Source organism: Cydia fagiglandana, chromosome 16 (genome assembly GCF_963556715.1).
Source record: "Cydia fagiglandana chromosome 16, ilCydFagi1.1, whole genome shotgun sequence".
Classification (NCBI taxonomy): Eukaryota; Metazoa; Arthropoda; class Insecta; order Lepidoptera; family Tortricidae; genus Cydia; species Cydia fagiglandana.
Window position 1 is genome coordinate 10,574,543 of NC_085947.1, and position 16,840 is coordinate 10,591,382.

At 37.5% G+C, this 16,840-nt stretch overlaps 1 protein-coding gene across 10 annotated transcripts in view; it reads left to right on the top strand.

Annotated features, from left to right (window-relative positions):
- The window catches only part of LOC134671975 (potassium/sodium hyperpolarization-activated cyclic nucleotide-gated channel 2), a 287,227-nt gene that overhangs the window by 212,157 nt on the left and 58,230 nt on the right, over positions 1-16,840 (top strand). Inside the window, exon 1 of one of the 10 annotated variants that reach the window (XM_063529868.1) lies at positions 14,317-14,657. The exons of the other annotated variants lie outside the window; for them this stretch is intronic. Within the exon in view, the coding sequence (XP_063385938.1) occupies positions 14,582-14,657 (76 nt within the window). The 5' untranslated portion in view covers positions 14,317-14,581. Of the gene's footprint in view, positions 1-14,316; positions 14,658-16,840 lie in introns of those variants that run through there. 10 annotated transcript variants of the gene reach the window in all.

A 16,840-nucleotide genomic window follows, 5' to 3' on the forward strand; every position in this document is an offset into this window, starting at 1 on the left:
TTTTAAGGCTGCATAGAGTGTCTATTGTGACGAACGGGTAACTACAGAATCCCATTGGGCATGACCCGACATACTTACCTACTCTTGACACTCTTGTCCGGTTGTATAATAAGAGTTAGTTAATTTACTTCTAATGAAATTAATCCAAAAGCTAATTAATAATTGATGAAATATCACAATGTACGAACAATTGGGTAGTATTAAGTAACAGCGGATATTATAAGGAATGATGTGTTTTAAAGTGTTCCCCCTTTTACAAGCCACTGCTTATTTTACTTATGTCCAAAATGCGAAAGTAAAGTCCCGCGAGCATTGTACAAGGTATGATGAATTGCTCGGGACTTATGTCGTTATCATGATTTAGTACGGGACGTTTACCTGACTCTTCTGCTAAAGTGACTTTTTTGGTTCATTCCACCGAACAATTAGGATACAGTTACTAATCGCTAGCGACATAGTAAGATACAGAAACAAATTACTATCTCAATGATACTCTGTGCCACGTACTTAGATGTCACATTTCACGGTATTAGTAGCCTTTTGATAAAGAGCCACACCAAGATAGGTATAGTTTACTAAAATATTATTTTTTCAACGTTTACTTTATAAAATCTATAGCTACTCGTAAAACACTGGCTGGAAAAGACTTATCCTACAAGATTAAAGTTAATGTTCCCCAAATATTTATTTAAACCTAGTTTTATTACAAAAACATGCTGGCAAATATAAAGTAAATAATTTTTATAAGGTTAAAAATGATATAACGTAGACGTATTGAGACATGATGTGTGTTACAAAATTACGAAGAAGATATCCAACCTAACATTACGAGTAGAAAAGAAATTGTAATAAGTATCAAAATGTTATTGTTGTTATTTATATTCTGCAATAAATCTTTCAGTTATCTAAACAGATAAACATATCTGTGTTCATGTTAATTATAAAGACATTGTTGTAGGTAACTAGGTTCCAGACTAATGTTGCTATGCTCTTGATTTAGGTGTGAATACCGCAATAGGACCGCATTAGATCAGGATACAAAGGCGATAAGTTTGGAAACAAGAAACTATTGATCAGATGGCACGAACTTCGACGGGCACCCGTGCAACCGCCTTAATATTCCCTTAGCTTAATCAGCACAGGCGAATCGACGCTTAGGTGAACCAGGGCTAAAGTGGCCTGTAGTATCTAACAAATATGCAGAATTCGAGAACGAATTGATGCTGGTTAGCCGGAGTATCTGAATCGCCTACCCTGCAAGCGATTGAAATAGCACTCTGCGGCCAGATAGCAAATGTCCCGAATTCCAAATGTTCGATCGCTGACTAAGTTGACTATGTACGGTCAGGAAAGAAAAGTTCGAGGATAATTACTCACGTTTCAAAATGAATGGTCTGGCCCATCTAAGTAGTTTTCCTGTTAACTTTGTAATTTCTGTGATGTTTCGAGTACTTTGTGACGACTAGTGGATTATTTAATTCGTTTGTAATTAGGAACATGCTTATTAGTTATAAGATCCCTTGCCAAAAAAAAATGAAAATGACAAAAACGAAGAAAATGACAATCAACTAAATACACAAATAAGAACTGATACACATAATAAATGATAAAATGAATAAATTTCTACACAGGGCCACATTATTGCCTAAGCCTATATCAGAGGCCCGACAGTTTGAGAAAAAGCCAACCCAACTCAAGTGAAACCTGGTCAAAATAAGAGGTCCAAACAAACAAATAAGATTAACATGTCCGGACCAGGCGTAGCCCAAGGGAAGTCGATTTACCCTCTCCTTGTTCTATCTTACTCTATTTGGTTAAATCAAAAGCAACCTTATGATAATAAATATACAGTTTTTTTTTTCAAAGAAACGTAAAGGATAGTTTTATACAGGTAATATCTACCTCCCTGAGTATTTTGCAAGGGTTCCGGTAAATCTTAATATTTCAAATCAAACAGAGCGTAGGTATTGGCTAATACAATACCGCCCTCTCGCGTATTGCGGCCAATCTAACTAGATAAACTTATTTCCTAATGCTTCTGATTGATGATTATAATAAAATCATAATATTTTCAAAAGGATAAATACATATTTCAATTTCACATGGAATGACATGGATGCACCAATTCGTTTATATCCTTGTATGGCGATATACATATTATATGTGTATATATGTGGCGCTCAAACACACCCAAACATAGGTACTACTTATTACATATTTAAATGCAAAACCAACATACACAGTTACAAAAAAAGAACAAAAAAAATATTGAAAACGAATATGTTGTCACTTGTTTGTCCAAATTGACATTCATTGGACATGCACAGAGTTAATTTTCGGAGCCTGACCCGTCACTCCACCTCTGGTTAACTCGATGTAAACCTCGCGCCGGTAACGGTCACGAGCTACGAGAGAATTGCATATGTTAATCTATGAGATTTTTAAAAAGTGTAGTCTTTATAGTTTATTTATAGTTTTTCATACTGAAGGCCACGTAATTCTTAGCCTACAGCTAGACCCTTACGGCGATTCGGGAAATGATTTAGAGAATCACTAGATATGAAATACCTAGTAAAGATATGTGACGTTCCACGGTAAAAGGTACCTTATTATTTCAGCCGGCGCTTACGCTATTGCGGCGCTATGCGACGTAGAACGTCACATATCTTTACTATTTCATATCTAGTGAATCTCTAATTTATTGTCCGAATCGCGCCTTTAATGACTTAAGTAGTAATTAAAAATAGTTTAAAAAATATTTTTACTAATATTGTATAGCGGCGCGCCGAAAGAGGTACCTAGTGGGAATAGTGGGATAAAATAACCTGAACTTGCGTTTTCAGAAGCGTTAGGGCTGATTTAGACGATGCGAGAACTCGCATGCGAGTTTCATTACATTGCGGTTTTTGATCGGTCGGTTGAATTGAACGTAACCAACAGTCCTCATGAAGAGATCCGTAGACGAACTAAAGTCACCGACATAGCCCACCGGATTAGCAAGCTGAAGTGGCAATGGGCAGGCCACATTGCACGCAGAGAAGATGGCCGATGGGGTCGAAAAGTGCTCGAGTGGAGACCACGGACTAGCAAGCGCAGCGTAGGACGTCCACCCACAAGATGGACAGACGATCTTGTTAAGGTCGCCGGAAGACGCTGGATGCGAGTCGCTTCCAACCGGCACGTATGGAGGTCCAAGGGGGAGGCCTATGTTCAGCAGTGGACGTCTTATGGCTGAGATGATGATGATGAACAGTCCTCAATGTAAATAAAATCGCATGCAAGTTCACGCGCCGTCTAAAGCCAACCACTGACTAACAGTCCGCCGGACGGTATCGGCCGGTCAGTCGTTCGGAACTGTCAAATTTTTGTTCTAAAGCCGACTACTGTCTAAGAGGCCGCCGGACGATATCGGCCTGTCAGTTAGAACAAAAATTTGACATTATGAAACTACACAAAAAATTTTACAGTTCCGAACAACTGACCGGCCGATATCGTCCGGCGGACTGTTAGTCAGTGATCGGCTTAACTGACAGGGCGATATCGTCCGGCGACCTGTTAGTCAGTGGTCGGCTTTAATCAGCCCTTAGGATATTACCTACCGGCAATAAGGACAACCGCATTGACAAACAATCATAAATAAAACTGTCAACATTTAATTACCTAAGTACCTACCGATAATAAAAAGGAAAATGTACAAATTATAGAATAATGTGCCATACCTAATCTAATACGGATGGGAAAAATTATCCTTGCTATATAGGTATTATCGATTAAAGGAAAAACATTTTCTACCTTCATTATTACCGGAAGGAAAAATAATCTGATAATATCTTAAGAAAAGAGAGAAGCAAGCATCGGCGTAAAGCTTACCTACTAATCCGCTTATTCATAAACGACTACTAAAGTTGACAAGCCGATAATAATCGTTTGTCCCTTTCCACCAATACGTAGGAAAGGGACAAACGATTATTATAGGCTTGTCAACTTTAATAGACGTTTATGAATAAGGTGGCTAGTATTTACATTTTGCATAAATGTTCCTATTTAATCAAAAATTAACCCAATCACCAAGCGTTAATTGTGCTATTATTTGGTACAAGCCTTATATAAACGCAATAAGCGCAATTCAATACTTAATCAAAATGAAATTAAAATTTACTGCTGTAATCGATTTTAATCAACATACTAAAATAAACGAACGTACATACACGTAACATAGTAAATTTAAAGATAACAACAAAATTAAATAAATAATAAATAAATAAATAAAACATGACGTAAAGGATAATATGATGTACCTATATAATGTGATTCTGATTAGTTATAAATGTTATAATTTACTTTGAACGATAAATACGAGTAACAAGGTATCAACGAATAACAAGTTACATACCTAGGTCAATAGATCGCATTCAGGGATGCCAACTTAGTGGTTTTACCACTAAATTTAGGGGGAAATAAACCAGCTAGGGGTTTTTTGGGGCTAAATATTTTTAGTGATTTTTTTAGGGATTTTTTTTAGGGTAGAAAAAGGCGGCAAATTTGAAAAATGTAGGCGCGAAGGGATATGTCATAGAAAATTTGAATTTCGCGCCTTTTTCTACTGACAAGATTTGCTTGACCATCTATAACGTTCATATGTATGTATGATCACAAAAATGTCGAACCGGTTGAAAATCATAATAATGTACTAAATTCTGGAAAATGTATAAATAAAGAATTAATTAAACGTATAATTTCTTTTATTTTTTATTTAGTGGGTTTTCCAAAATAATAGTACAGTTTTAGGGTTTTTAAGTTGAGCTCTAGGGGTAAAAAAAAAATTGGAGCTGGCAACCCTGATCGCATTCTTCCAGTGACGCATTTACCCACTTGATAGGCAATTGATTATATAATAGGTACTTACCCTTACAATTGCATATTGCGACTGCAAGTGATTGCGACCCCGACAATTATTTACAATTAGGTAGGTATATATTTTTTGAATTTATGAAAAATAATTCACCAATTGCATTGTTAATCATTATTTGTTAATCAAATAGGAAAGTTAAGTATGTCAATAAATTAAAAGATATTTTGCACTTCAGAAATACTGTTCTGGTAAACACGGGTATTTCTGAAGTATTTCATAAAATCATAACATAAATGTTATGATCTTATGGCACTTATGACAAAATACGAATGTAAAATAAGACGTAAGTACCTAAGCGTATTTTTCAATAGAAACAAAACAATATTTATATTATCTACAATTGTTTCCTTGATAATAATTCATAGCATAAGCAATAAAGACCGCGTGGTCATCATCACCTCTTTCGCTATTAGTATTTATGTACTTGCATCAGTAAGGGGTTGTGCACAAATCACGCGAGGTGCTTTCGGCTACTTTTCTATCGTCACCCCCCCCCCCCCCGTGACCCCCCTCCCCTCTATCGAACCTAGCGTGATTTGTGCACAAGCCCTAAATAATATCGGGGAGGCCGAGCATTGCTCGGAAAACATATAAACTCAAAAATGCGCGTTATCCTAGAGATCAGACCTAGCTAGATCGATTTGTCGCCCTCGAAAACCCCCATATAGCAAATTTCATCGAAATCGTTAGAACCGTTTCCGAGATCCCCGAAATATATATACATATAAATAAATAAACAAGAATTGGTCGTTTAAAGGTACCTATTAGATAGATAGATAGATAGTAAAGATTATAATCATAGACTAGGAATCCTCTAGACCGAGTTTAGAGCAAATTATTTCATGCAACCGGCGATGCCAAAAATGAGGGGGTGCGCGGGACGAGGTGAACGAAGTCCCGTGTTGTGATTGGTCCGTTCAAAGACACGGACGTCACACAAAGACACTTTCGACTCGAACATGGAGTAAAATTACCGTATGCGTGGCAGAGGGAGTACCGCGACTATGCTCAGTCTGGAGGATGTTTTTTCTGTGATTATAATGAAATTACGCTGATGTAACCGCCGATACAGACCAGCGGTATAAGTTGGAAAGATTTATCGGCATGTTAGGTGATTTGCTACTTGCTACTTAGTAAGTTGACGTATGTAGCCGCGATATTTCCATAACTTATTAAACGTAACTAATGGGCGACGGCCGTGGAGGCTGCGCAGCATACCGATTAGCTGCCCAGTTCAGGAACTAAATTGCTATCATATAATACATAGAAACTGAAATCAAAATCAGTTAAGTTACAGTGATTTTAGACCTCCACAATAGGCAATGCCTGTCCCCTCGAGAAGTTTACATTCTTACATATCATACAATACCTACAAACAACAGTGACGGTAGTTTACATACATGTATAAATTCATTTAATTTTTATTCGAAAATAGCGTTACAATATTTTTTCGGGGGAGTTAAGAGGTTTTCAACTTTAACCGGCGATGTTGTAATACTAATGCTAAGCAATAATGAATGTAATGATAGTGATGATGCTTATCCCTAATAGCAAATTAATTTAATGTATGTGATTAAGTCCCGTAATTTATTTGTTAACATGGGTTGCTGATTAATATCAAAAAATTGTGTAAAAGCGATATTAGAAAAAGTAGTACCGTTTAAATGAAAATCAAGGTTAAATGATAAACTTCTTTTTACGACCATGAGTTTGCCATCGTTATCGGTTTATAATTGCGATTTGTAATACCTGTTAAGACAACATCTGAATAAGAATTATTAGAACCAAAAATGGTTAAAAACCTAATGTTATTGGTTATTGTAGCCGCCAATTTTTGCCGGTCGTAATGTTTTGTTTAATTTGCATACTTAAGTACTGTTGTCAAGCAAATGTGGTTTACTTGGATACGAGGATAAATGTAGATACGTTAATACATGTCGTGTACTTAATCATTTGGGTAGCTTAATACATGATTTCCCAATTCCTTGATTTAATTAGAAACTTAATTTTGTGTTTAACTTACATGATGAACAGCATGTGTTAAATTGGCAACGCCAAGGTTAAATATCTCGTCAAAACAAATAGCGGCAATTTATTTGAAATAATGTCACGCGTCAAAACTAATCATTAATATATATATATAGGTATTTTGTTTACTACACAGGATGTCTTATACAAATGAGGTATGATGATATCTGAATCTTATGTTTTCTATACAATTAGTATGGGAAATGTGTTTTAGGAGTTGCGAGATGAGGCCAATTTGTGGTAAAAATCAAAAACAGTTACATATTGTTATATCTAGATGATACACCCTATGCAAGGTTCGAAGATATTTTTACGTTTCTAAGTTTTTTTCATATTAAAACGACATAATGTCATGTATCATGTTCTACATACCCGTGTCTAATCGTATGTAGATACTCCATTAATGTCCTTATACCTTCCAATTTATTATCCTCAGTCCATATTTTTAGACGTTGACTACGTCATTCGATTTAGGTGTCGACGGTCGCATGCCCTTGCAGACCACAGCTGGCCTAAATTCCGGGACCTCCCCATTCTTATCTCGCTTCCGTTCCTAATCGATGACGTTGGCGATTCCCATTCAGAATAAGGCCGTGGGCCGTCGTAAACTCCCGACGCATGACCTTGCTAATGCAAGCCACAGTACCTGGTGCCCCAATTCTGACCGTGTCCTTCCCCCTGAATATTTAAAAGGCGGATGATACAACTCGATCGAGGAGGTTGTTCGGTTGTGTGCAGAGTTCAAAAGGGGTTTCTTGATTTTGCTTACTTGAATCACAACACGGTTTTATATTAATTAATTTCTGATCAAATTACATTATGTCACATGCGTAAAATACGTCAATATTAGATATGATTTTCCATTAAATCTAATAAGAGTAGATTATGCAATCATTTTATTGAAATCCGTATTGTATAAATTCGATATCTCCAGCATAAAACTTGACCGTGACCATGACGCGGCGTTAAACCACATTTTTCACCGAATACCCCTATTAATATAATAAGAAACGTTTAGTATAAATTACATTGCCAAAATACATGTTGATATACATTCCCACGTAATAATTCAAGTTAAAGGCCACGGCCACTCGTGCGCAAGGTTGCGAAGCTTCCTTCCTCTCGCCAGAGTTGTTTAACTTCAATGAATAAATGAAAACTCTCTCCGAGTTAGGGACTTACACCGGCAGAAAACTTACTTCAGACTTAATGGGACTCTCTAAGACTTCAATAAGTTCAGTCTTAGAATCAATTGGTATTACTTATTTGGTTCAAGTTGTAGACCAAGGTTGATTCTGAGTAATTTAGATCTGCAGCAAACGATTATACCACCATAATCTTTTGCTGCAGATCTATGGATTTTAAATTTCCTTCGTGCTTTTGTGCAATATTTAATAATACCTAGTGTTGATGTATGGTCTATATCAGGTCATAATTTGGCAAAAACTCTCTGATACGTATCAGATTATTTGTCATCATCCCTTCCGACATTAAACCCTGAAGAGTTCGAATAATCAAACCAGTCTGATCCGAAACAAGGAAATGTATCGTACAATTTACTTCCACATCAACCTTTCTCGATTCAAGCTTCAGATAATCTGAAATATCGCGTTACCGACCCTAGGCTTATCGTGCGTCATCTAAGGTCAGGCGATTGTGTGTCACCTCTGGTGGGCCCATGAGAAGTCGACCTGCCACACTTATTCAAAAAAGACTTATGCGTCACATTCTTTTTGTGTACGTATGTCATTTTTCTGCATTAGGGAGCATTTCACATGACACGACACCTTCGCGTTAAGATAAGGCGATCAGCGTGCCATGCATGTTTGCTTGCTGGTCATTGAATCCAATGTCAAGTACCTAATGGAATCTAGTCAGTTGTGGCACACGTAAAAATTGCAGCTAGCTCTTTAACAATGTGCATTAGGTAAAATTACTGTGTGTGTTATCTTTAAACTTATCGATATAAAAAAACGCTGTACGTTTGCAAACTGATTCTACGTCTCAGTTACTAAAGTTTAAGTTTAGTTACAAGTTTATAGGTACGTTTAACTCGTAATTAATGCGGTCCAGGACAACATCATCATCATCATCCTGGCGTCAATCCCGGCTGTGCCCCCGCGCGGGGCGCGAGGACCCGGGGTCCGCCTTCCGACTCCTTCGTGACCACTTTGCCCGATCTTCGGCATCCCTGGTAGTGAGTCCGTTGGCACGCATGTCCTCCTTGACGACATCAAGCCATCGCTTCTTGGGCCGGCCTCTTCTCTAATGCGGTTCAGGACAACACAGCATAACTTTTTTGCTATTGGTATCAAAACAATGAAATAGATGAATTGTCATGGGAATATTGGCAACCTAACTGAAAGCACAGAATAAATAATAGTACTAAGTACAGAAGACTCACTTTCTAACAAAACGCGTCTTTGATCAAGATCAAGATTTTTAATCCCATTCATCACTAAAGCGCTGGTGGCCTGGCGGTAAGAGCGTGCGACTTTCAATCCGGAGGTCGCGGGTTCAAACCCCGGCTCGTACCAATGAGTTTTTCGGAACTTATGTACGAAATATCATTTGATATTTACCAGTCGCTTTTCGGTGAAGGAAAACATCGTGAGGAAACCTGCATACATCTGTGAAGAAATTCAAAGGTGTATGTGAAGTCCCCAATCCGCATTGGGCTAGCGTGGGGACTATAGCCCAAGCCCTCTCGCGCTCGAGAGGAGGCCTGTGCCCAGCAGTGGGACGTATGTAGGCTGAATTATCTATTTATCTATTATCATCACTAAAGCCATTTAGTAACCTCAACCAACCACTTTTTTAATTGATCTGAAAGTAGGTATTTACCTATTGTTAACCGACTTCAATTTCATAGTTTAATTATTAAATTTACCGCCGTATGAGTGTATCATCGTACGTCAATAATAGCCTTCGATTAGTTAAAATCAGCCATTAGTGACGTACTGTAATAATTAAATCTCAGCATTTAAGAAAAGATTTCGATTTATGACACGTTCATCGATTTCGCATTATGAAAGCGATTACTCTTAAAAAATCATTTAGAAATTCTAGAAACTTCATCACTATATATTAGGTATATCTTGGTATTGCCCGCAGGCGACGAGGTATATAAATATTTTATTTACACAGTTAAAACTTTCCTTATAAACTAAGACGTAATATAATATAAACGTTTTAATTCTATAAAAAATATGGACGGATATAGTGCGTAATAAATAACCATGGAATAAGTAATTAGGTGGCTGTAATTTATTGACCATAATTATATAATCTTAAAATGTTGATTTGGGGTACCTAATCTACTAGGTATGTCTACATACTTACTTATTACTACGGTGGCGCAACGACCCAAAGTGAGTCCTGGCCTCCGACACCAGATACCAGAAACCGACAATAGATGTTTACATAAATACATTTATTTTGAGCAAGCAGCTGGTGCAATAAAACCGCAACAGCAACGTTAATGCAGTCGCCTTCCAAATGTTACCTAGGTCGTAAGTAGGTACTTAACCGGCAACCTGAGATAACATCTAACATAGGTGTAGACGCGTGACACCTTGTGACGTAATCTCACAGCCCAGGGTTCAACTTTCTGTTTGTTCACTAAGCTCAACTACAGACTCGCTTTATGTATATTCACCAGCAAGCAGCTGGTGCAATAAAACCGCAACAGCAACGTTAATGCAGTCGCCTTCCAAATGTTACCTAGGTCGTAAGTAGGTACTTAACCGGCAACCTGAGATAACATCTAACATAGGTGTAGACGCGTGACACCTTGTGACGTAATCTCACAGCCCAGGGTTCAACTTTCTGTTTGTTCACTAAGCTCAACTACAGACTCGCTTTATGTATATTCACCAGCAAGCAGCTGGTGCAATAAAACCGCAACAGCAACGTTAATGCAGTCGCCTTCCAAATGTTACCTAGGTCGTAAGTAGGTACTTAACCGGCAACCTGAGATAACATCTAACATAGGTGTAGACGCGTGACACCTTGTGACGTAATCTCACAGCCCAGGGTTCAACTTTCTGTTTGTTCACTAAGCTCAACTACAGACTCGCTTTATGTATATTCACCAGCAAGCAGCTGGTGCAATAAAACCGCAACAGCAACGTTAATGCAGTCGCCTTCCAAATGTTACCTAGGTCGTAAGTAGGTACTTAACCGGCAACCTGAGATAACATCTAACATAGGTGTAGACGCGTGACACCTTGTGACGTAATCTCACAGCCCAGGGTTCAACTTTCTGTTTGTTCACTAAGCTCAACTACAGACTCGCTTTATGTATATTCACCAGCAAGCAGCTGGTGCAATAAAACCGCAACAGCAACGTTAATGCAGTCGCCTTCCAAATGTTACCTAGGTCGTAAGTAGGTACTTAACCGGCAACCTGAGATAACATCTAACATAGGTGTAGACGCGTGACACCTTGTGACGTAATCTCACAGCCCAGGGTTCAACTTTCTGTTTGTTCACTAAGCTCAACTACAGACTCGCTTTATGTATATTCACCAGCAAGCAGCTGGTGCAATAAAACCGCAACAGCAACGTTAATGCAGTCGCCTTCCAAATGTTACCTAGGTCGTAAGTAGGTACTTAACCGGCAACCTGAGATAACATCTAACATAGGTGTAGACGCGTGACACCTTGTGACGTAATCTCACAGCCCAGGGTTCAACTTTCTGTTTGTTCACTAAGCTCAACTACAGACTCGCTTTATGTATATTCACCAGCAAGCAGCTGGTGCAATAAAACCGCAACAGCAACGTTAATGCAGTCGCCTTCCAAATGTTACCTAGGTCGTAAGTAGGTACTTAACCGGCAACCTGAGATAACATCTAACATAGGTATAGACGCGTGACACCTTGCGACGTAATCTCACAGCCCAGGGTTCAACTTTCTGTTTGTTCACTAAGCTCAACTACAGACTCGCTTTATGTATATTCACCACTAATACACACCTAATGTATTTTGTCATTGCGATCGCATAATATTTGCTTTTCTTTGCCTTTGTCTTGCATAGTTTTTAGTTGGTTAAACACTTTTCCTACAGCTTATGAAGAAAAGAAAAAACAAATTAGTTCCAGTTTGCCTGTGAATAGTTATTTACGATACAAGTGCGAAAAAGAGGAAATTCGAAACGAGTGGCGATAAATTAAAACACGACCGAAGGGAGTGTTTTAAATCGACACGAGTTGCGAATTACCTATTCGCACGTGTATCGTACAACGTTTTACAGTACATATGGCCCTTTAAACTTTTGACATCGCACGAAAAGTGCTATTTTACGCACTAGTGCGGAAAAATAGGACCATATGTACTGTAAAATATTTTTTGCTTCGCCTTTGATCTTCTTCTTCTTCTTAGTCGGTACACTCTTGCCAGAGTGGTCGTGGTCATCATTGTAAATCTCGATGAGTGATGATCTTGCTAATACGGCGCCATTCGTCGCGGACTGCAGCTTTCCGGGTACATTCGTATTCGCCTTTGATAGGTGTCATAATAAACAATATAAACATGTCATTATTTGCCATATTATAAATAAGAAAATTTTCATTTTACATAAGCCGGGACACAAGTGACAGAACGCTAGGACGAAAAAAAATGGTCGGTTTAGTTTTCCTCATTCTGAAATAAGTATCAGATTACAAGTAATTGAGTATTATTAAAAAAAAATGTATTGTACTGATTTGAAAAAAACAACCTCGATTACACACCTAATCATGACCCTAGCAAACCACTTATGTTCATCAGAACGGAAATAGATTAATCACGCAAATCTGCCAATGATCGCAATTATAAAATTACCGTTGAACTATGTCAACTCTTGTCATCTTGTGTCACGTATTACTCAAGAATAATGCAAAGTCGATCTGTGAATACATTAAGTCAATTGTTATTGCGTTAAGCTGAGTATACTCCTATTGGTGTTAAGTATGTCGTTTACCTGCTTCCTAGTCGGTGCTATTTACTTGCGTGTGTTGAGCATTGCTGTTTTGTACCTATTTAACGTAGAATAAAAAAAACTCGTTATCATATATTTTTATCTTCGTCGTTAACGTGTTACCCAAAAGTGGGTTCAGAAAGGTGAATCGGGGCTAATTTGTAAAAATTGTGAATTAGAAAAATCCCACTTCTGTGGACTGGAAGAAATCCCTGGCGTTAAGTTCGCCTTTGTACTAATGACGATTTTATTTTTCCTGTTATGGTTTGATTTTTGTACAATAAATTGTTTACTACTACTACAATTACAATACAATAAAACGTAACTACTCTGGTACAACTTACATATTTAAATATCCATCCCGATTTTCTTAATTAAACCTCAATTTAACTACTACTGAAAAAATGGATCCCGCCACCCTTCTGTGAAGCTGAGCGTAATAACTTTAGATGCCCATCATTTTGCGATGTCTACAGAAAAGAAGCGAACGACGAGATATACAACTATAAAATGTACATGAGCCAAATATGTTGATGGTGGCTGATGTAGTTTGCATGGTGTCTTTATCAAATAACTATCAATATATTGTCTACTACTAAAGAAATCTCATATTTAATAGCAGACTTGTAAACGCAGTAAAAAATAAGCATATGCAGTAAAACTAATAATACCTAACGTTAACAATATTGTGACACGAAGCGAGCAGTCTTAGCAAAATCTTTCCTGTAGTTACTTACGCAAGTAGGTACTGAACACAATAATAAGTCAATACTGGGTAGGTATTTGAGTTTTCGCCTCGTCAGGCAGTCTAGGAGTTTCGGTACTTACGCAATTAATTTTGTTTAATTTAGGTAATTAAATATTGTTTACAACATGTTATGTACTGAGATAACTAACGACTTAAGTAAATTGTATTATTATAGGTACCTACACTTATGTATAGTACTTACCACATAGTTTAAATATAGGTTAAGTACTTAGTTATAAAGTTAGATATTTTCCTCGAAAATAGTTTGTGATCAGGTACAACGATTATTAAGTCACTTATTTTACTAATAGTACACATCCTTTGAAAACTTTCAGTCGTTAGCACTTTTCTATTGTAACGAATCAAAGGCGAATTCGATAATTAATAAATACGCAGAGGTTTTCACTCATGCCAATATATCTAAGGTATTAAAAGTAAAGTGATGACAGAATGAGTTATTTCTTTTCCTCCTTTTAAATTTGAAGTGTTTCTAGAAAATGTCTGTCGACATCGTAAACTTTGCCAGATTAAGAGTCGTATAGCATAAGCCGATCGTATATAGTTAACGTTACCCACTAGTAATTATTAAGTTTGAGTAATAGTGATCTGCTTTATATCTGTTTCGTCAGTCATTGACATTAATTGCTCGTCGGTGCGGGAAAAATATCAGTGCATGGTGTGTTGTAGGCACGGCCAGTCGCCGGTCGCGGCTGCGTATACCGCATGGTGTATAGTGTAATAAGCTTGGAGTGTATTATTTTAGGGGCGCCGGAGTTCGTCCGGCAAGCTCAATCAAGCAATTGCATAGTGGTATGGGCGTCGATCGGTGGCGCGCGCCTTTCGCCCGCTCTCGCCGCGCCCGCGCACTCCCGCGTGACAAAATGACTGACTCAGTACCGTTGTAGTTAGCAAATTAGCAAAAACGTTCACAATGTGTTGTGCGAGATTCACCAACTACTTGTTCCACAAGTTGAGGAAGTACACATGTGGATTTGCGAGCCGCGAAAGTGAGTAGCTATTGTGTGTTATCGGTTAGAAAATAAGATGCGTTCGTTTTCTTGGTCATATGTTTACGGTCAATGTTTTGCCGATAACAAGTAATCATCAAAGTCAAGTTTAATGTTTAATGTAATCCAACTATTTATAACATAGTAGCCAATATTCATAAGGAATTCCAACATATATACGCTGAATGATCGTATTTGATACGCACATTTATGATATTACACAGCGACACATGTGCGTTCATTTGTTTTTATTTTAACTCCATATCTTAGTCGCCGTCTGTCATGGAAGTTTAACGCAACTTTTTCTAGAAACAACTTTCTAGTCCTCATTGGTGTTACTCCGACAAGAATAGACGCTGGTTAAAGAGATGCAAAAAGAATAATGAGCTGTTCTACCTACAAGATATTCACGTGTAGGTAATGTAGGTATAATAGTTCTTTGTAGCTGTCAACACTCACTGCTTACCGGGTAATTACACATACGAGGGCTCTAATTTAATGCCTATTTGGTTTATACCGGCCTTTGAAAGATTGTACACAAGGAGACTGTTTTTAAGTTAGTTGACTTAATTTTTTACTATATTTTTGTCTAGATAAAGCTTTATAGAGATGTTAGTTATCGTACAATATGTTAATGATCGTGCGTGTGAAAAACTGATCCTATAGGTCCTGACTCGACCGGCATATTTAGCTAAATTTTATTGGTGCAAAGGTCTGGTGTATCGGGGAATGAGACGTGTGCTGCGGATTAAAGTACGAAATGTTATTTTTAAGACAGAATAAATTTAGTTAGGTACTATTTTTTGTGTGTGTTTCCAATTGATTATTAATATGTATTGGGTTAGGATATGTGTTGTTTAGTAAATACGTAAAAGAATAGTTTATGTAGCGATTATTAGGTATACCTAACTATACAAATATGTTGATAATTTGAATAGGTACGGTACTTTATTTTGTAATACAGTAATTTATTTATTTATATACAGGTAATGGATATAATTAATTTGCATATTTATGACGTAAGCGTCCCTGTGTCCCTTCATTCAACTAAAGCATGCCAACATTAAGTTTACGTATTGAACAGCCTAAATTTTACAGTAGGTAACATACGAAAGGTTAATGTACTTTTCAATACGGCCTTTTTCGTAACTTTATCGAAACGAACTCTTAAAATCCCTTTCCCTAAAGCAGTTCTGCTAAAGTTGAAGCGGATGTAGGAAGGCTATCGATATGACCCTTGGTTTGACCCCACTAATGGCTTAATATCAGCTTCCTACAACTTATGAAGGCGATAACTTAGACATAAACAAAGAATCTTTAGGTATTTTTTTATTCGCTCAACCCATACCTATTTACCTCCTGATATCTAACCAAAGTCTTGTCAGATTTCAAATATCATTTTTTGCATGGATGCATCGCAATTCATAAAAAAAGCTAAAACTCGAAATATTTTTAGTCCAATTCACCAAGCTAAAAAAATTTGGAGTAATTTAATTTTACTTCCGCTTAATACTTACCTCGCAATACCTACATCGTCCACAATCTGCCTACATCTAAATAGCCGACAACAAAAACGCTACCTCTGCTAGGCGTATCGAATTTTTTATACCCCCGGAACCGCTGCAAGATCCTCAACCTCAACGTACGTGCTGTATCGCAAAGATCTTTAGCTCCAAAGTAAACAGAACAAAATCTCGCATGTCAATTTTATTTTCAATTGAACAAATAACGTCAACCTTGACACCGCGGCCAAACATTATCCTTTTGTCTCAATTGGCTCGTAATTGTCTCAGACTTGTTCTCGTTTCTATTCTAAGACACAATTTGCACCTACGATTGTCTTAAAATTACTCCTCAACTGGACGTGAGGGGTTAACTTTGTTAGCTACAGTGTCGTAGCGCTATGCTACTACCCGATCTATTTTCTACGAAATAAGCAGTTACGTAGGTTAAGGATAACGATCACGTAATACCAATTCTTTGAATTATTATGATTGCAACTAAAATACGTAAAAAAACAATGCCATGAACATATTCACTAAAAAATGTTTTTAACACGACGGTGGCAAAAATAAGCGTGCGACCCGCCTGATGTTAAGCAGCCACCGCAGCCTATGGGCGCTTTTAACTCTAGTGGAGTTACACGCGCGCTGCCGATCCTACAAACTTACAAGGATTTCTCC